At 41.5% G+C, this 18,634-nt stretch overlaps 1 protein-coding gene across 1 annotated transcript in view; it reads right to left on the reverse strand.

Annotated features, from left to right (window-relative positions):
• Positions 1-13,513, reverse strand: part of HENMT1 (HEN methyltransferase 1) — a 42,331-nt gene extending 28,818 nt beyond the window's left edge. The window contains 4 exon segments of the mRNA XM_088464120.1: positions 5,756-5,938; positions 9,583-9,717; positions 11,914-12,026; positions 13,404-13,513. Coding sequence (XP_088320246.1) covers positions 5,756-5,938; positions 9,583-9,717; positions 11,914-12,026; positions 13,404-13,490 — 518 coding nt within the window. The 5' untranslated portion in view covers positions 13,491-13,513.
• Positions 13,514-18,634: the final 5,121 nt, after the last annotated feature.

The following is an 18,634-nucleotide window of genomic DNA, read 5'->3' on the forward strand; positions in this document are numbered from 1 at the left end:
GTGCTGTCAATGTTGATTGACAGCACGCCCCCTTTGGTGGGCGTGCCGGGGGCGTGCCTCCCTGACGGGGGCGTTCCCACGGGAACGCCTCCCGTCAGAAGCCGGCCCACTGACATCACTAGTGATGTCAGTGGGAGTGATTTTGGCTCTGATAGAGCCAAAATCACTCCGGGCCTTGCGGTTGAAAACCTCAACCGCAGGCTCCGGCTCGCAGTTTCGATGGTGGCGATGGTCACGACCATCGCGGCCATCAAACTGCACGCTCGTATAGGCTGTGGGTGGTGACCCACAGCTATACGAGCGTCCAGGAGGACGCTCCATTTTTATGGAGGGCGGCCCTCATTCAGAGCGTGCGCTCTGCTCAGAGCGTACGGCTCTGAATGAGGGCCAAGGCCTCCAAAAGGAGCCTGTCCCTGTGATGTGCTCAGAGTGAAGTGACCACATTAGTGGTCTCTTCACTCCTCTATCGGGACTACCGCTTATGCTCAGTTACAGGCTACGCGTGTGCAGTGGCCACTGCCGGGGAGGGTTCCACAGAAACCCTCTCCCAGTAATGTTTGTGTAATAACCAAATACCACCTCTCTTGGTTTTCAGTATCATCTGTACGTGGACGATACTCAAATCTACCTATACTTCCCAGATGGAATCTTTATGATTTACCGCTGGACGCATGGCCGCAGTGAAAATCCCGATCGTCCTAAGGTAAGTATTTGTTAACCTATTCTACTCCCTAACCCGCCCTTAGGGGTGCCTAACCCTAACCTCCCCCCGGGGGTGCTTAACACTAACCCCCCCTTCCCCTAGCCTAACCCTAACTTCCCGTGGGGTGCCTAACCCTAAGTCCCCCCCGGGAACCCTAAACCTAACCCTCCCCCCCCCCCCGCGTGGCTATCCGCGCTCGGCTCCCGGCGTCCCTACGTTCGGATGCCGGGCGTCGGTCTCCCGGCGTATGTCTAATGACAGGCGTCGGGATTTCGACGCCTGTGTTTAGACCCTTGCCAGGATTAGACAGTCGGGAATCCGGCGGTCGGGATTACGTCCGTCGGCTTCCCAACTGCCACCCCCCCAGATTTGTCACCATCTGTGCTGGTCCGTGTCACTGAATGTCTCTCTGCCATTTCATCTTGGATGGCATCTCGCTACCTCAAACTTAATATATCCAAAACAGAATTAATTATATTTCCACCGGCCAATAGTAGTTACCAACCTGATATCTCTATTACAACTCGACAATCAAACCCACCCCATAAGCTTCCTGCCTAGGTGTCATCCTTGACTCTGAACTGTCTTTTGTTCCCCACATTCAATTTGTCTCGAAATCCTGTTACATACATCTAAAAAACATAGCCAAAATTCGACCATATCTTACACAAGACACTGCACAAACTCTAATCCATTCACTCATTATTTCCCGCATCAACTAATGCAATAGTCTCCTTACTGGTCTTCCCAAAAACAGACTCTTGCTGCTACAATCCATTTTGAATGCAGCTGCAAGGCTGATCTTTCTCGCCAAACATTCAGTGTCTGCTGATCCACTCTGTCAGTCCCTCCACTGGCTGCCGGTCTTCTACCGTATTCAACATAAAATACACTTACACATAAAGCTCTTAACCAAACCACACCAACATACATCTCTTCACTTATCCTAATATATCTTCCAACCCGACATCACCGCTCTGCACTAGATCTGCGTCTCTCATCCACACGCATTACTTTTTCCCATGCACGTTACAGGACTTTTTTCGGGCTGCACCCACCCTGTGGAATGCCCTCCCACGCACAAAAAGGCCGGCCATACACGGTAAGATATTTTACACAATGTGTACGATTTAGATTGATAGTACCGATCGATCGTGTACATCGTATGTTGGTTTGGTGTACATACGATGACGATGCACGTCCCCGCAGTCGTATAATCGTATCGCCTCTCGTACTGGAAAACCGTACGAGGGCGACCTATCTTACCACGATGTGACACACATCGTATCACTTTTGTCAGGTAATACGATCCAATGTCTTATTACGAGGTGTATAAAATCCCTAGCCACTCCCTTCCTCCATTTTGTATGAGACTGCGTCCGAGCAGCAGCATCGCATCGCGTGGAGTGTGATTGAAGTTGAAGTGAGTATACATCGTGGCACTCAGTACAGTCTCTGCCCTGCATTGTTTATATACCACCATGCCACCAATGCATATGACCCCTGGCACTGCCATTGTTTATATACCACTATGCCACCAATGTGTGTCCACCCCACATGGCCCTGCATTGTTTATATACCACTATGCCACCAATGCATATGACCCCTGGCACTGCCATTGTTTATATACCACTATGCCACCAATGTGTGTCCCCCACATGGCCCTGCATTGTTTATATACCACTATGCCACCAATGCATATGACCTTTAGCACTGCCATTGTTTATATACCACTATGCCACCAACGTGTGTCCTCCCACATGGTCCTGCATTGTTTATATACCACTATGCCACCAATGCATATGACCCCTGGCACTGCCATTGTTTGTATACCACTATGCCACTGATTTATGTACACAGATAAATATTTCAAAATTTAAAATTTTATTAAAATCAACTTAAAACTCAACTATTAACTAAAAACTCAACCATAAACATTATAACACAATCAATGATCAACAATAAAATTTTCAAACATTTAAAAATAAACATATATATTATATTTACAGATGTTTCTGATATTTATTTCCACAGAAATAAATAGCCCTCAAGAACACCAGTTTAGAAGTGGATTCCTCGAGCGTTATTGCTCTCACGAGTGCCTGTGGAAGGTGAAGTCCAAGGACTATAAAAACAAACATCGCAGGGCGACGGCGATAGATGACATTGGCCCTCATTCAGAGCCGTACGCTCTGAGCAGAGCGCACGCTCTGAATGAGGGCTGGCCTCCATGAGAATGGAGCGTCCTCCTGGACGCTCGTATAGCTGTGGGTCACCACCCACAGGCTATACGAGCGTGCAGTTTGATGGCCGCGATGGTCGTGAACATCGCGACCATCGAAACTGCGAGCCGGAGCCTGCGGTTGAGGTTTTCAACCGCAAGCTCCGGAGTGATTTTGGCTCTATCAGAGCCAAAATCACTCCCACTGACATCACTAGTGATGTCAGTGGGCCGGCTTCTGACGGGAGGCGTTCCCATGGGAACGCCCCCGTCAGGGAGGCACGCCCCCGGCACGCCTACCAAAGGGGGCGTGCTGTCAATCAATACCGACAGCACGCCCCCTTTGATCAGACACAACGAGCGAAGGACTTTCCTTCGCTCGTCGCGTCTGGCGCATGCGCACGATGGAGCTCCCTCCATCGTGCGCATGCTCAGTCCAGAACATCGACCCACTTGCGAGCGGACAGCCGCTCGCGAGTGGGTCTGAATCAGGCCCATAGTCACCTGTTCCCTCCCCTTCCATGATGAGGCTTGTCCGGATTGGGTGAGAAGACGCATCCAAAACCTCCGCACAGTGTATGTTAAAGAGCGGAGGAAGGAGACCGAGTTGCGGGTGTCAGGTGCAGGGACGGATGACATCTATAACAGTACACTCTAGTACTACCCCCTTCTTGAATTTCTCCACGAGGAAGAGCCCCAGAGATCTTCAGAAAGTCTACTTGTAGATAAAGGCCCGGAAGAAGATTCTGTAACAGTGGCTATACCAGTGGAGAACCCAGAGGATGAGCCGGCATCTACTATGGATGTGGTAAGTACATACAAGTTCATTATCTGATACTGTCCCCCTGCCATGGTACAGTGTACAGTCCATTAAAGTAGGCCAGGTATTGCTCCCTGACCTCTTTTGCCCGCACAAATGTGCACAACTGATCAATTGTTTACGATTTGTAATCGTGAAACGAAGCATCGGATCATATGATTGTTCGAAAAATCGTACACCTTTTGAACACATCATATCTAAAATTCAAAGGGAAAATTTCAAGGGAAATAAAAGACAGTTTGTACGTCTTTTTATCGCACCGTGTATGGGCCGCATAAGACTTTCGGCTAGTCTCCAAACATTCAAGTGTTCTCTGAAAACTCACCTCTTCAGACAAGCTTATCAGATTCCAGAATCGCCTACATAACCTTTATAGCTCCCCTATCTAACTCCCTTCTTATAGTATACACATATCACATTTTCTCTCTTCAATTTCACATCCTCCTAAGCCTAGGCCAACTTTCCTGTGTGACTGGATCATACAGCTCACCAAGAACATCTGCAATCGGGCTGGACCAATTTGCAATATGTAGCACCTATCCTTGTGTATCAACACCTATTTCCCTATAGATTGTAAGCTTGCGAGCAGGACCCTCTTACCTTTATGTCTGTCCTTTACAACCCAGTCTTGCTCTATTAATGTTGATTCAAATTGGAAAGCACAACGGAATATGCTGCGCTATATAAGAAACTGTTAATAAATAATAAATACAAAGTATTTAAACAGTCTATTAGCTATCTATTTCCTCCAAATAAAAATTATGAAGTAGTAAGAGATACCTCTGCATGTTTCTAGCAGATTTGGGGACTCTAAGTTAAGTAGCCACTATGCTTCTTGTTTCAATGAGATAACATGTTAGATACACATACAGAAGATTTATTTCAAAGTGAACTTTTAGGGCCAAATGTAATAGGGTGAGAGTTTAGACAATGTGAGTTTAGCAGTAATCTCTGACACACTAATACAATGATCGAGTTGCATTTTCAAGAGAGTTTAAATCTTGAGAGTTTTTTGAGTCCGAAAAACATGCGAGTTTGCATGTTCTGTGCCTTTATTACAGTGGCTGAGTTTAAAAATGTCAGTTTTCTCTCACATTTTCTAAACTCTCACCCTATTACATTTGGCCCTATGGGCCGTATTCAATTAGAGGCAAAAAGCCTTTTTCGCCTGTTCTTTGGCGAAAATATCGCCTAAAAACTTTTCGCCTAATTCAATTCCATTATGATTTCGCCTAAGCGGAAACTCGATGCATTGAATTCGGCAAAAAAGTTTCTCCAATGAATAGCAGGTGAAAAGAAGTGCAAAATCTTTATTTTGGGGTACAAACGTGTGGAAACGACTCAGAACCCTTGGGACAAGCCCCCAAAGGACAAATCTGCAAAAAAAACTTAAACAAAAACCTAAGAACACTCCAAAAAAGACATGTAATTTTTTGGGTGAAAATGTAAAAAGTTGGGGGACAGGCATAAAAACTAGCGAAATAGGCTTCTTGGTGGGCTGCAAGGACGGATCAGGTGTTTTTTGGATTACAGGTGCATGTAGTAGGTGGATTTTTCACGTTTTTAAAAACTTCACTTTAGAAACATAAAAACATGCTAGCACCCATTTTCAAGTACCCCAAATTTGATGTGACTACTTATTTTCACCAAAAAATACTGCTTTATGCCATTCTTCACCACTTTTACAAAGACGCTAATAGCAAGCAATTTACACAACTAAAGTACCCAAAATAGCTTTATTTAGTACACATCTATATTGATTTCCTATGATAGTGTATTTTTTTCTGGGGTACAGACTGATTTCTCCAATTCTTTCAGTACTTTTTGCCTGTTCCGCATTCACCCATTTCCGTTTTCGCCTGTTTTGCAACTGAAAAGCAGGGACGCGCACCGAATAAATTCGCCTATGAAACAGGCGAATGAGGCGGAAAGTCGGACAGGCGAAAACTTTCAGACTTTGACTCTAATTATGTCTTTAAAAACGGAAATTATGTAATATAGGACATCTCACCAGTTCTGAAATTCTTTCCTGCTCCACTCAAACTTGTGATCTGGGTGTCTGAATTTAGGGTTTTCAGCAAGCAAGATATTAAACTCTACATTAGGAGTACTGATCACTGCAGTATTAGGGGCCATAAAACCAAACAGCACATCCTGGAGCTTTTCAAGGTCATCTGCTTCAAGATGTTCAATTCTAAAAATAAGAATGTTAAAAGCGGTTAAAGCTAGTACTTATCTTCAAAACTCCATAGCAATGAAATGTCAGTTTAACAAAGTGTTAAAAAAATAAAGGAAACTGATTTAGTACATACTAAGGCAATAATGGGCAAAGCAGCACTAGGGCCATACGTGGCCCTAGAATTCTTCACCCAAGGCTCTCAGCTCTTTCAAGCTGTATTGTTAGATTTGTTTTTTATAGCTTGTAATACTTATAAAGCCGGCTGATATAATTTTACAGATAGGCGACTCTTTATTTGATGTAATGCAGTGGTTCTCAACTTCAAAACTCAAGTACCCCCATCAAGTAATGTTTTGAGGATTTCTGTCTATGGAAGCAGATAGGATAGTTACTGACCAAGCAAAATAAATTAACTTATCTGTGTATGATCAAAGAGATCCACAAAACATGACCTGTTGGTGGTATTTGAGGACAGGAGTTAAGAACCACTGGTGTAATGTATTATTTTAAATAATTTCTAAGATTAACGGTAATGTACAGCACACATGAGGTCTTCCAAGAGGCCCTTGAGGGGTATCAGGTTGCAGAGTGATGTGAATAGGATGCACGAGCAGGTTCTGCTGATTAAAATGTTATGCGGCATGCCTATATTCTGTGTGCAATTGCAGGTGTATCCGCACTGACACTTTAACGTAGCAGATATAACCGCAGTCGCACACAGAATAGGCATATCATTGGAATCAGCAGAAGCTGCTTGTGCGTCGTATTCTCATCGCTTTGCGAATAAGATTTGAAAGTAAAAAGTTGCACGAAAAGACGCTCGACGATACAGAGTTGCACGGCGCTCACGCGTTATGTTTAAGGCAACTTGTAGCTCACGGGGGTAAGATGTATGTGAACACATCTGTATATAAAACATCCCCAGATGGTATATAATGCAGCTCCTCCTCTTCCCGTATCTTTAAGTGACTTTTCCAGCTGACTCTGAGAAATATGATATTACTGAGATGCTTCCCCAGCAACTGCTGATGAAACTGCTGAACTGTTCTGCATACAGCTCTAATTTCCAGTATATTTATGTGGAGTTTCTTTTCTCTTTGTGCAAGAAGATGAGCTCCCCATTCTGTAGCACTGGAATCTGTTGTTACCATTGCCCATTCTGGATCTGAGAGTGACATACACAGTTTCCTTAATCTTCATTTTGCCACCAGATTACAGATTTCTAAATGGTTCTTCACAGGCTAATGTTGTGATTCAACAAAGCCTGAAGTTCTGATTCTTCTATAATCAGGATGTCTTCCAGACATACCCATATCTTGAGCCTTCTTTTGTAACTCTACCGCTAATGTCACCAGTACTTTTGTCAAATTCTTTTAGTTTATGCCAGTCGACAGATTTCAAAATGTCATCCAATAACACAGAATCTTAGAAACTTCCTGTGCTGACTTGTACCAGAAACATGGTACATAGATCTTACAGATCTATGGGTACGAGAAAGTCCCCATTGCTGATAGAGGGCCTGAGTCATAGATGGACGCAAATCCCATTGTAACTGTGATTCCATACCCAGCAAAATTGCAAAAATATGCTAATGACATAGCTGATGTCTTGTGCCCACCTCTGGCACCTCACATCCGCAGCTTATGTACAAAAGTAGATACATCGGTCGCACATAGAACTTCCGAGAAAGCCTATGCTTTCTGAGACAGAGCAGCTAGTCTAAGACACCAGGGCCTCTCCTGCTACAAACTCACAAAGGATCACTAGCGCACACCCTAGAAATGGTCCCAACACACCCCTGTTTTTTAACCACTCAGTTACCTCCCCCAAATGCAGACTACCTGCTACTCACTTTGTGAAAAAATCCTCCGCAAGTGTCATCGCAAATGTACCTTAGCGCTTGCGCAGTGCGACCGTGATACATGCACAGTTGACCAATAATTGCTCAACCGCGTAAATATCGTAATAGCATACATCTCTGAATCAGGCCCCACGTACGACAAGGTGACCAATATATTAGAAGAAATTTTTATCAGTTTCTCTCTGGAATGACAATTTCCAACCCTTCCAGGATTTATTCCTCCCAAGTGACAGTCACTTGGAACTCAGAAGTTGCTGCAAAAACAGGACTCAGCACCGAACCAGAGATAGAAAATAAGCTCTTTAGGAACCCGTCTAGCCACTTGATCGAAAGCTCTTGAATGACAACCTACCTGGAAGAGGAACTGTGATCTTTGTGTACCCCGTGAGAATAGAGGATCCATAACTGAAAATGATTCACGCAACTCTAAGGGGGGGTATCCAATTAGCCACGAATGGCGAAAAATTGGGATTTTTCACAGATTGTCCCTGTTTTCGCCAATGGACGAGATAATAGGATACTTTGGCCGAAAACACATAGGTCCATGACCTTATCATGGATCCTATGTGTTTTTGCCTTCGCGGCGGCGAAAAAATTGTACTTCTGTGGATTTTTTCTCAGGACACATCAGGTCATGAAAAAAAAAAAAAAAACATGATTAGTACCGGCGTTGAGCGGCACTTCAGGGCTAATTGGATAGCCCCGGAGGTTTAATTGACGCCCGCCTGTATATCTTCCTGGGAAAAATAGTTCTAAAACAATTTGAGGCATGAAATAATGTGTCTGTCTGCACTTGTTCACCCATCACAAACTCATTACAGAGATGGTCTGGAAATAACTGGGTGACAGGATCACTTTCTAAAAAGAGAGCACAGGGTTACCTTGGTCTTGTGAAACCTAAAGGTTCAGGGCCAAAAAAAAAAACTAGTTACAAAGCGAATGCCAAATTGGATAGTTGGGAGGAAATTATAGGCAAAAATCTATAACAAGAGAATGAATATGTTCTGAAGGATTTCAGCCACTGGGGATGTCTCATAGACTACTGAGCAATGCAGATAGTTTAATGGGTGCCTTCCAGAGCTCTTACTATTTGCCATTCCGTGTCATGTACACAAGACTCATTGGTCTTGCACCCTTCTTAGCTGAAAATGGTACTTCCATAGGGCCACCCATTTCCGATTGCCACCACGTGCTGTCTCCCAGTAGGAATGCACTCAAGCTGAGCTAGTTGGAAACTGAGAGAGAAGGGAAGGATAGTCAATTCTTTTTTTCCCATTGCCGTGCCTCCTAGGAGTAAAACAAAACTCACTATGTGTATTCCAACAACTGAAGAAAAAATTAGAACTACCTGCAAGTGAGACTTTAAGTCTCTGCTACATTTCACAGTATATAGTAATTCATCAAGATGCTGCACACCCTCTTATAAGGGGAAGCAGTCGGGAAGCCGACGGACGAAATCCCGACCGATGGCTTCCCGACTGTCTAATCCTGGCAAGGTACTAATGACAGGCGTCAAAATCCCGACATCTGTCATTAGACCTACACCGGGAGCCCGACGCCCGGCATACAGCCGCAGGGGGGAGGAGGGTTAGGGGCTCCGGAGGGGACTTAGGGTTAGGCACCCCAGGGAGGGTTAGGCTAGGGGAAGGGGGGGTTAGGGTTAGGCACTTGGGGGGAGGTTAGGGTTAGGCACCCCTAAAGGAGGGTTAGGGTTACGGTAGGGAATTAGGTTAGCGATATGCGGCTGGCGGTAAATCATACTGATTCCCTTATAAGTGGTAATTTGTATAATACTTACAGCTCAATGCATGTTATCAGGTCAAACCCAAGTAGAGCAGGGTCTTTTTCAGATACAGAACCATGGTACAGAGTTACAGTTAAAGATCTTTTCAATGGCTCAAGGTAATGGGTTGGAAGAGGTGTCAGCACATACCTAAAAATAAAAGCAAAATAGATCATCCTTGCCAGTGTATATGTAGTAAATGTGAAATATACAATTACAGAGAGGTGTGTAACACAAGGTTAGTGTTGTGTATCATGTACAGCATGTTCATTTACTACGTGCAACAACATAATTTACATCATAAGGTGCAACTGACATGGTTATGATGGTCTACTCCTGGTTAACACAGAAAATTACATCTATATCATTAAAAAGTTCTGTGTGGTGTCTGAAATATATATGGCTTGAAAAGGTAAAAAACTCCCCTCAAATACAGTCTGTAATCTCATTGGGACTGCCTTCCCCCTCCTTCATTATTAAAATAAATGTATATTATTTACTTCCAACACGCGTAGACACCGGACAGGTATGCTACTACATAGGATATACCTTGGACTTTATGCAGTGGGCACAGAGCTGTAAATGGGTTGGTATGTGGTGGGACCGATTATGGTGAGTCATCATCATTACCATAGAACTTTATTAGGTGAGCATGGTGCGGTATATAGTGAGACTTGTTAGCACAGTTGACTACTGTATGTTATGATGGGTATAATGCAATATCAACTGTTACTGAGGCTATTAAGATGGGTACAAAGATGTATATAAAGAAAGTGTAGTAAGCTGTAGCACTCAGAAATAATAATAAATCATAATCCAATTACATACATTTATTAAAAGTCCACATTGTTTAATATATATACAATTCTACAGTAATATTCTCAAAGGGGATCATAGATCACTATCCTAAACTGATACCCCTATGTTCATAGCTCAACTGGACTGAGAGTTAGAGCTCTATTTGAGCTTAACAGCATATATATGCCTTTTAATTTATGCTCAATATTCATCATGGAGGATTAGGAAAAGGCTGACTACTTACATTCCTGCGCTTTGGATTACCATCATTGTTACTTATTTCCATACAAAGTGAGCTTTATCTGCTACTGTCACAGTATATTGCTACTTTCTAACATCAGAGGAATACTGTTGTAAGTCTTTAGTAGCTATGTGAATGACCCATTACACATTTACTCCCCTTGACTTGGTTTTAATACTGATACTGTATACAGTGTTATTTATATATGTACTCCCGGGAGTTGATTAGTTTGTGTAACACTTTTTAATAAATGTATGTAATTTATTGGCTTATGATTTATTATTATTTCTGAGTGCCACAGCTTACTACACATTTCCTTCTTTGTATTATTTTCTGTGTGTGGAGACTGGCATTCTCCACGTGTTAGTGCTGGTTGGCTGCTAGAGGAATATTTGATTTTTATCCACTACAGGTGACTCACTAGGCACGAGGTTATATTGTTTTTTAACAAAGATGTATATGCAGGATGTGAGGTTGTATATGCAAGTAGATGAACATTTGCTATAAGTAAGAGGTTCCCAAATGCGGTCCTCAAGGCTCCCCAACAGCTCAGATTTTAGAGATATCCATGGTTGAGCACAGACGGTTAAATCAAATTGGCTGAGGTACTAATTAAGTCACCTGTGCTCAGCCATGGATATCTCTAAACCTGAAGTGTTGGGGAACCTTGAGAACCGAGTTTGGGAACCTCTGCAATAGATGGAGAAACCTTTCAGTGAAATCAAGAAAGCATAGGAAAATAGGATAGGGTAAATTGTATTCACTGGCTTCTAATATTTGGAATTATAATATGATATTAAAGCACATGAATATTTCTGTGCAAGATGTGAAAGGAATGAAAATCACGAAAACTTTGATATTATTATTGACAAAGTTATAAGTACAAGAATATGATATTCTTTCAAAAGCTGGTTATATAAATTTATATTACCAGTACATGAAGTAGGATTGTGTTTATTGTTTATATTTCAGACTGGGAACATTCTGTGTAAATCATTTATCTTGGTTTTTCCATACTGAATCATCCATCACCCCAACACACTTTTTACATTTTATTTAGACTGTATCCAACTACCGATTTAACAAAGGAACTTCCAAACAAAAAAGGAGAAAATAAAGTCATGTTAATCCTAAACATTCTCACAGTTGAAGAGAGCATTGCAGTGCTAGTGGGAATGAGTTCTAGTGAACTATGGGGGTACCTGCCATAAGTCCACCAGGATTCTGCTGGTAGAGGGAGGGATAAATGTTCGCTAACTGGAAGCAGTTTTTAATTGTTTGTAATAATTTCAATAAACATTATTTACATTTTTCTTTTCAGTATTTCCTCATCAATATCCACACCAACAAGCTGCTCAATACAATTCCAAAACTTCAGTCTTTGCAGAAGTGAACATTCACTGCACCCCAAGTCTGCAACCTGTAAAGTAGAATGCAAGGTTATTGACCAAATTACCTAAGCTTAGATGTGAAAGGAGGTAAGTGTATATGATATACCAGGTAACCAGGAGATTCAGTAAATCACCAGGCAATGAACAGATGGCAAGGAAAAATGGACAGGAAAAAAGTAAGGGTCAGCAAGGAGAAAATAAAATAGTAAATAACATCCGAGTTCGGAAATAGACCGCATATGGATACTTTAATGATCCAAGGCCTGGATTTATATAGGTGTAGGGCACCAATTGAGTTACACTACTTTTGAGCACGAGGTCCCAAAAGACCCACAACCATGCATAATTGAATAAGATTCATAAGGACCAACCAGTAACACGTATACATGCCAAAGGTGCCATTCAGGTTAGGATCTGGTAGGGAGGCAGGGGAATGCACAGAACTGGATGCAAAGTCAAAACCTGCCCTTTTTACACATGGGAAACGTTCTGTGCTCTCTCTTATTGTGCATTGAGATGGCCACTGGTGTTTTTATTTTAATAGCCCTGAGCTACAAACAATCACAAGGTACAAGTAAACATCATTCACAGAGAACAGATTCAGCCATGGCTTACTTATAATACAATGTTTGCACCCAAGTGAAAAAGGAAAAAGAAAATAAACCATGAGATTTGTTTTGTATGAGAAGAGGAGAGGGAAATGGGGGTTTAGGAGAAAGGGGGGGGTATCGTCTCAGACTACGGTAAACACTGAGTAAATCACACTGTTTAAGTATCTGTAAGGTGGCCACATTCATTATGTGTCTGAATAGCCTATTTAAATCTTTAGTGAGGTCTGGAATGAGTGGTTGAAGTAGGAAGTATATAGTTCAAGGTTGTCGTATAAAAGATAGAAAGTAAAAAGGTGGACAATGTCTAGATAGACACCAGATGTTAGACAGTCAATAGGTCGATGTGGTCAAAAGGTCGACACACAAATGGTCAACACCATTTTTTTTCTAACCCTAATCACCCTAACCCTCTCCTTGGTGCCTAACCCTAACCCTCCCTCCTGGTGCCTAACCTTAACCGTCAGGGTAGGTGCCTGACCCTAACCCGGTAAGTGCCTAGCCCTAACCCTCCCTCATGGTGCCTAACCCTAACCGTCGGGGTAAGTGCCTAACCCTAAAAAAAATAAAAAAATAAAATAATGTCTCGACCATTTTTGTGTCGACCATTTGTGCCTGTTGACCTTTTTCAATGTCGAACATTTGTTCCTGCCGACCTATTGACTGTCTACTAACATCTGGTGTCTATCTAGACATTGTCGGCTTTTACTCTCTATCTATAGTCTGGAACCAATGGTTCAGGGGAACCATATAGTTCCTACTATATTTAGGCTGTGATGCTTAAAGTAAGAAACTGACCTTTTTGGGCTTGTAAGTATCCACGTAAGACTTCACAAAATCGTATCTTTGTTGAAACAGTGGTGGTCTAAAGCGTACGGGCTCCATTTGTCCTTATGATGAGTTCTCACAAAGTGCTGGAAAGGTAGAAGCACAGTTTTACTTCTGAATGACAATTTAAATATGGAAGGGATCTATAGCAATTTTACTGAACTCATCTTTTGTTATATTTCATCACTACATAGAGAAGAGATGACAATGAACTAATTATGAATGCTAATACATTCTAGTTTTTACTTTTCAATTTATCAATGAACACCAGTAAGAGCATTTAATTCCATAATCACTGACAATACAAAGAATAAACAACTGGTGAGTGACAACTGTTAGAAGATCCCACACCAATGAGGAGGAGGAGACACCACAGTGGTTTCTGTGCTGAATGATTGCTGGACACAGGAATGTAACTTTCTTCTACAATAGATTTTGGGAAATAGAAAATATTCCATCAACAGCTCTATTTGCTGAACCATACATATAGTATATTTAGAATATTTTATGTATATAAGCAAATATCCATATATGAGTATTTGAAAACTCAATCTGAAATTAACTAAAAAAAATATGCAGATTTAGGTTTTTTTACATTGACCATACATACAGATTTGATTTTAAGACTTGATGTCATCAAACTAACAATGGGAACTTCCCAATGTTATTATAACTATCACTTTCTCTCAAGGATCTCATTGGTGAAATGACTGCTGAATGCGAGTCACCCCTAAAGGTGAGACTTCTGGTATGGAGGACAGTGACTTCTGAAAGAAGATTGTAAACATAGAGACTTGGGCCTTCAGGGAGGCAGACAATCAGCAAGCCATGTGTTCAGTAAAGCAAGGTTGTCATGCATGCGCACTACTGGAAATAGGAATCCTATGCCCTGGGGTAGAACCTACAAGAAACAGGTTTTCAGGTTCACAGAATTATTTGCATAACAGTTTCTTTAAAAACCTGTGCACTTCAGGATTAGGAAATCTAGGAGGCACAATCAAAATACAACAAGAGAAGTTATAACTTGAGCCATGGACTGCAGATTTGTCCCACTGCTAGGTACATCAATCGTATATATTAAACAAAAGTAAATGAAATTTTGGAATAGTCCACAAGTGCTGTCCTATTAAATATAAGCAGACAACCCTATTACTTTCTAATTTTAGTGTCTTCCAGCCGTAACCAACAAATGAACCTCTCTCTCTATTTCTGACTGTCCGGCTATAACATGGATCGCACTCACCATAAGTCAGAGAGTAAAAGTTCACTTAAAGGTTTGTTTGATATTATGTCTCGATTTTTCCATGTTCCAGAAAATCACTTCTCTCCACTCTTATTCAGGCTAATGGTCAAGTACTCACCAGGATACACCTTGTTTCGTTCATCAAAAGGTTTCTTTATTCCGCTCTCCTACAAGCCCTCCACTGGCTCCTGTTCCCTTTCAGAGCCCAATTCAATGGTCTTACACTCACTTACAAAGCCCTCACCCATTCCTCTCCCATATACATCTCTGATCTCATCTCCCTTCACTCTCCCGTCCGCCTTCTTTGCTCAACAAATGTATGTCTCCTCTCCTGCCAATGGATTACTTAGTCCCACTCCAGCCTCCAAGATTTTGCCCAGGCTGCTCCCTACCTCTAGAACTCTCTCCCTCTTCCCATCAGACTCTCCACCTCTCTACAAATCTTCAAACATGCTCTCAAGACCCACTATTTCATCAAGGCCTAGCAGCTCTCATCCTAACCTACTGCTACTTGCTCCTTCTTCCCTGTCTATCCCATCTGTGTCAAGCCTGTTTGTCTGCCCTGCCCATTTAGAAAATAAGCTCCCACAAGCAGGGCCCTCTTCCCTCATGTGCTACTCCTTATACGGTCATCTACTCCTCACACGGGCTCCTAACACCTTGCTGCTTACGCCCTGTTGCTTACAGTCAGGTGCATAAATATTGGGACATTGACAGAATTTTCATATGTTGGCCTCTATTCACCACCACAATGGCATTGAAATTAAACAAACAAGATGTGCTTTAACTGCAGACTTTCAGATTTAATTTAAGGGTAATTACATCCAAATCAGGTGAACGGTGTAGGAATTACAACGGTTTCTATATGTGCCTCCCACTTTTTAAGGGACCAAAAGTAATGGGACTATCAACTCAAAAGCTATTTCATGGACAGGTGTGGGCTATTCCCTCGTTATTTCATTATCAATTAAGCAGGTAAAAGGTCTGTAGGTTGATTCTAGGTGTGACATTTGCATTTGGAATCAGTTGCTGTCGACTCTCAATACGAGATCCAAAGAGCTGTCACTATCAGTGAAGCAAGCCATCATTAGGCTGAAACATCAAAACAAACCCATCAGAGAGATAGCAAAAACATTAGGTGTGGCCAAATCAACTGTTTGGGACATTCTTAAAATGAAAGAATGCACCGAAGAGCTCAGCAACACCAAAAGACCCAGAAGACCACGGAAAACAACTGTGGTGGATGACAGAAGAATTATTTCCCTGGTGAATAAAAACCCCTTCACAACAGTTGGCCAAATCAAGAACACTCTCCAGGAGGTAGGTGTATATGTGTCAAAGTCAACAATCAAGAGAAGACTTCACAAGACTGAATATAGAGGGTTCACCACAAGATGTAAACCATTGGTGAGCCTCAAAAACAGGAAGACCAGATTAGAGTTTGCCAAACAACATCTAAAAAAGCCATTACAGTTCTGGAACAACATCCTATGGACAGATGAGACAAAGATCAACTTGTACCAGAGTGATGGGAAGAGAAGAGTATGGAGAAGGAAAGGAACTGCTCATGATCCAAAACATACCACCTCATCAGTGAAGCATGGTGGTGGTAGTGTCATGGCGTGGGCATGATTGGCTGCCAATGGAACTGGTTCCCTTGTATTTATTAATGATGTGACTGCTGACAAAAGCAGCAGAATTAATTCTGAAGTGTTTCTGGCAATATTATATGCTCATATTCAGTCAAATGCTTCAGAACTCATTGGACGGCGCTTCACAGTGCAGATGGACAATGACCCGATGCATACTGCAAAAGCAACCAAAGAGTTTTTTAAGGCTAAAAAGTGGAATGTTATGCAATGGCAAAGTCAATCCCCTGACCTGAATCCGATTGAGCATGCATTTCAATTGATGAAGACAAAACTGAAGGGAAAATGCCCCAAGAACAAGCAGGAATTGAAGACATTTGCAGTAGAGGCCTGGCAGAGCATCACCAGGGATGAAACCCAGCGTCTGGTGATGTCTATGTGTTCCAGACTTCAGACTGTAATTGCCTGCAAAGGATTTGCAACAAAGTATTAAAAAGTGAAAGTTATATTTAGGATTGTTTAGTTTGTCCCATTACTTTTGGCCCCTTAAAAAGTGGGAGGCACATATAGAAACCGTTGTAATTCCTACACCGTTCACCTGATTTGGAAGTAATTACCCTCAAATTAAATCTGAAAGTCTGCAGTTAAAGCACATCTTGTTCGTTTCATTTCAAAGCCATTGTGGTGGTGAATAGAGGCCAACATATGAAAATTCTGTCAATGTCCCAATATTTTTGCACCTGACTGTATTTGTTATGATCACTAATGCAGCAATGTATATAAATCTTGTCCTTGTCCTGCTTTGAATTGTACTGTAAGTCACTTGTTGCTTGTTCACTTATTTGTCTATGTACTTTGTAAGGCGCTGCAGAACACTTGTGGTGCCATATAAATAAAGGATAATAATAATAATAATTCCTGGATCATCCACACTCGGAATCTGCAGGTTAAGTCAGGCATCATAGTTTCCATAGATTTATTCAAAAAAACACATAAAATATTACATATAAAAGTATGTCTGCCCAATATTCATCTAAAAAGAGAGCACGCCCACATAACCCGGGAAGTAGGACTGCAACTCCCGTCTGCGACTCCCAGATGGAAATGACATAAGCTGGGAACAATCAGCGGATCAGACAGATAAAACAAGATATACCATCAAGATGTGTGTGAAGAGGTCATTCATCATATCTCCTAATCTAACTCAAATTATATAAGGTGCAAATACTTATGGGACTAAAGAATGTAATTTTTTTGATCTGTATGTCTACAGAGCTCAGTTGAAGAAGTACCAGGACTTTTCCATTTTGCCTTCCCCCTGAAAACAATGGTAACACTGAGAATTGTGCGACATCTCTGTTCAGTTACTTGTATTGAAAAGACCACTAATAAGTCACACTGACATGTGTGCACCATAAGGTCTGAAGTTATGAAGATGCACACACACAATAGTAAAGACCCAATGTATGAATGCGGTATGAACCACGCTAAGTGGTACAATAACTTGGTGTTCTGTTAATCCTTGGTGATCTCTTTTCCTCTTTTTGAAGTACATGTTGAAAAAACTTAAATCCAGTACAACATCCAGTAAATATACAAAATTATAAAGAAGGGGATTTCAAAGTAAAAAAATATTACAGCAAATTAGTAGCTTTGATATGACCATCAAATACAGGAAATGTAAATCAGGATACTCATAAAATAGCACACTTGATGTAGCACACTTCCTTCCCCAGCAAGAAGCATGATGGATGCACAAATCAAATACACAATGCCGTAAAGTTGTAAATTAAGAATTTAATATATCTTGTATTTAGGGTTAGTTGCGTCAGTCTTTTTAAAGAAACATAAACAGGCATGCCATCATTTAAAGATATTTGTACTTTTCTATTTTAATTGTATTGTATTTTTCAGGAACGAAAAATTAAAAAAAAGGGAGATCAAGTAATAAATCTACAGGCCCCCATACATCAGCAATTGATTGCAGCAATCGTGCAATTTGCAATCAATTGTGTATAAAAATCTTTCCTTTTTTCAATCGACTGCAGATTGCAGAATTGCCACAATCGATTGAAAAAGGGAAAGATTTTTATACACAATCGATTGCAAATTGCACGATTGCTGCAATCCATTGCTGATGTATGGGGGCCTTAATACGTAATACCTAGACACAATATGGCGATAGCAAATATCCAAAGAATGAAAATAGTCCAAAAAATATAAAACAAATAGGGAGAATAGAAAATGACTATGAGAAGGGAATTAACGTTTAATACTGAAGGAGGATTCAGTGATCACAAAATACGCGCAGTGACCACTACAGGAGTCAGATTGAAAATTGACTTAAAATAGATTATAAAATTGAAAGA

The sequence above is a fragment of the Taudactylus pleione genome, unplaced genomic scaffold (genome assembly GCF_031769625.1).
Source record: "Taudactylus pleione unplaced genomic scaffold, aTauple2 ptg001594l, whole genome shotgun sequence".
NCBI classification, from domain to species: domain Eukaryota; kingdom Metazoa; phylum Chordata; class Amphibia; order Anura; family Myobatrachidae; genus Taudactylus; species Taudactylus pleione.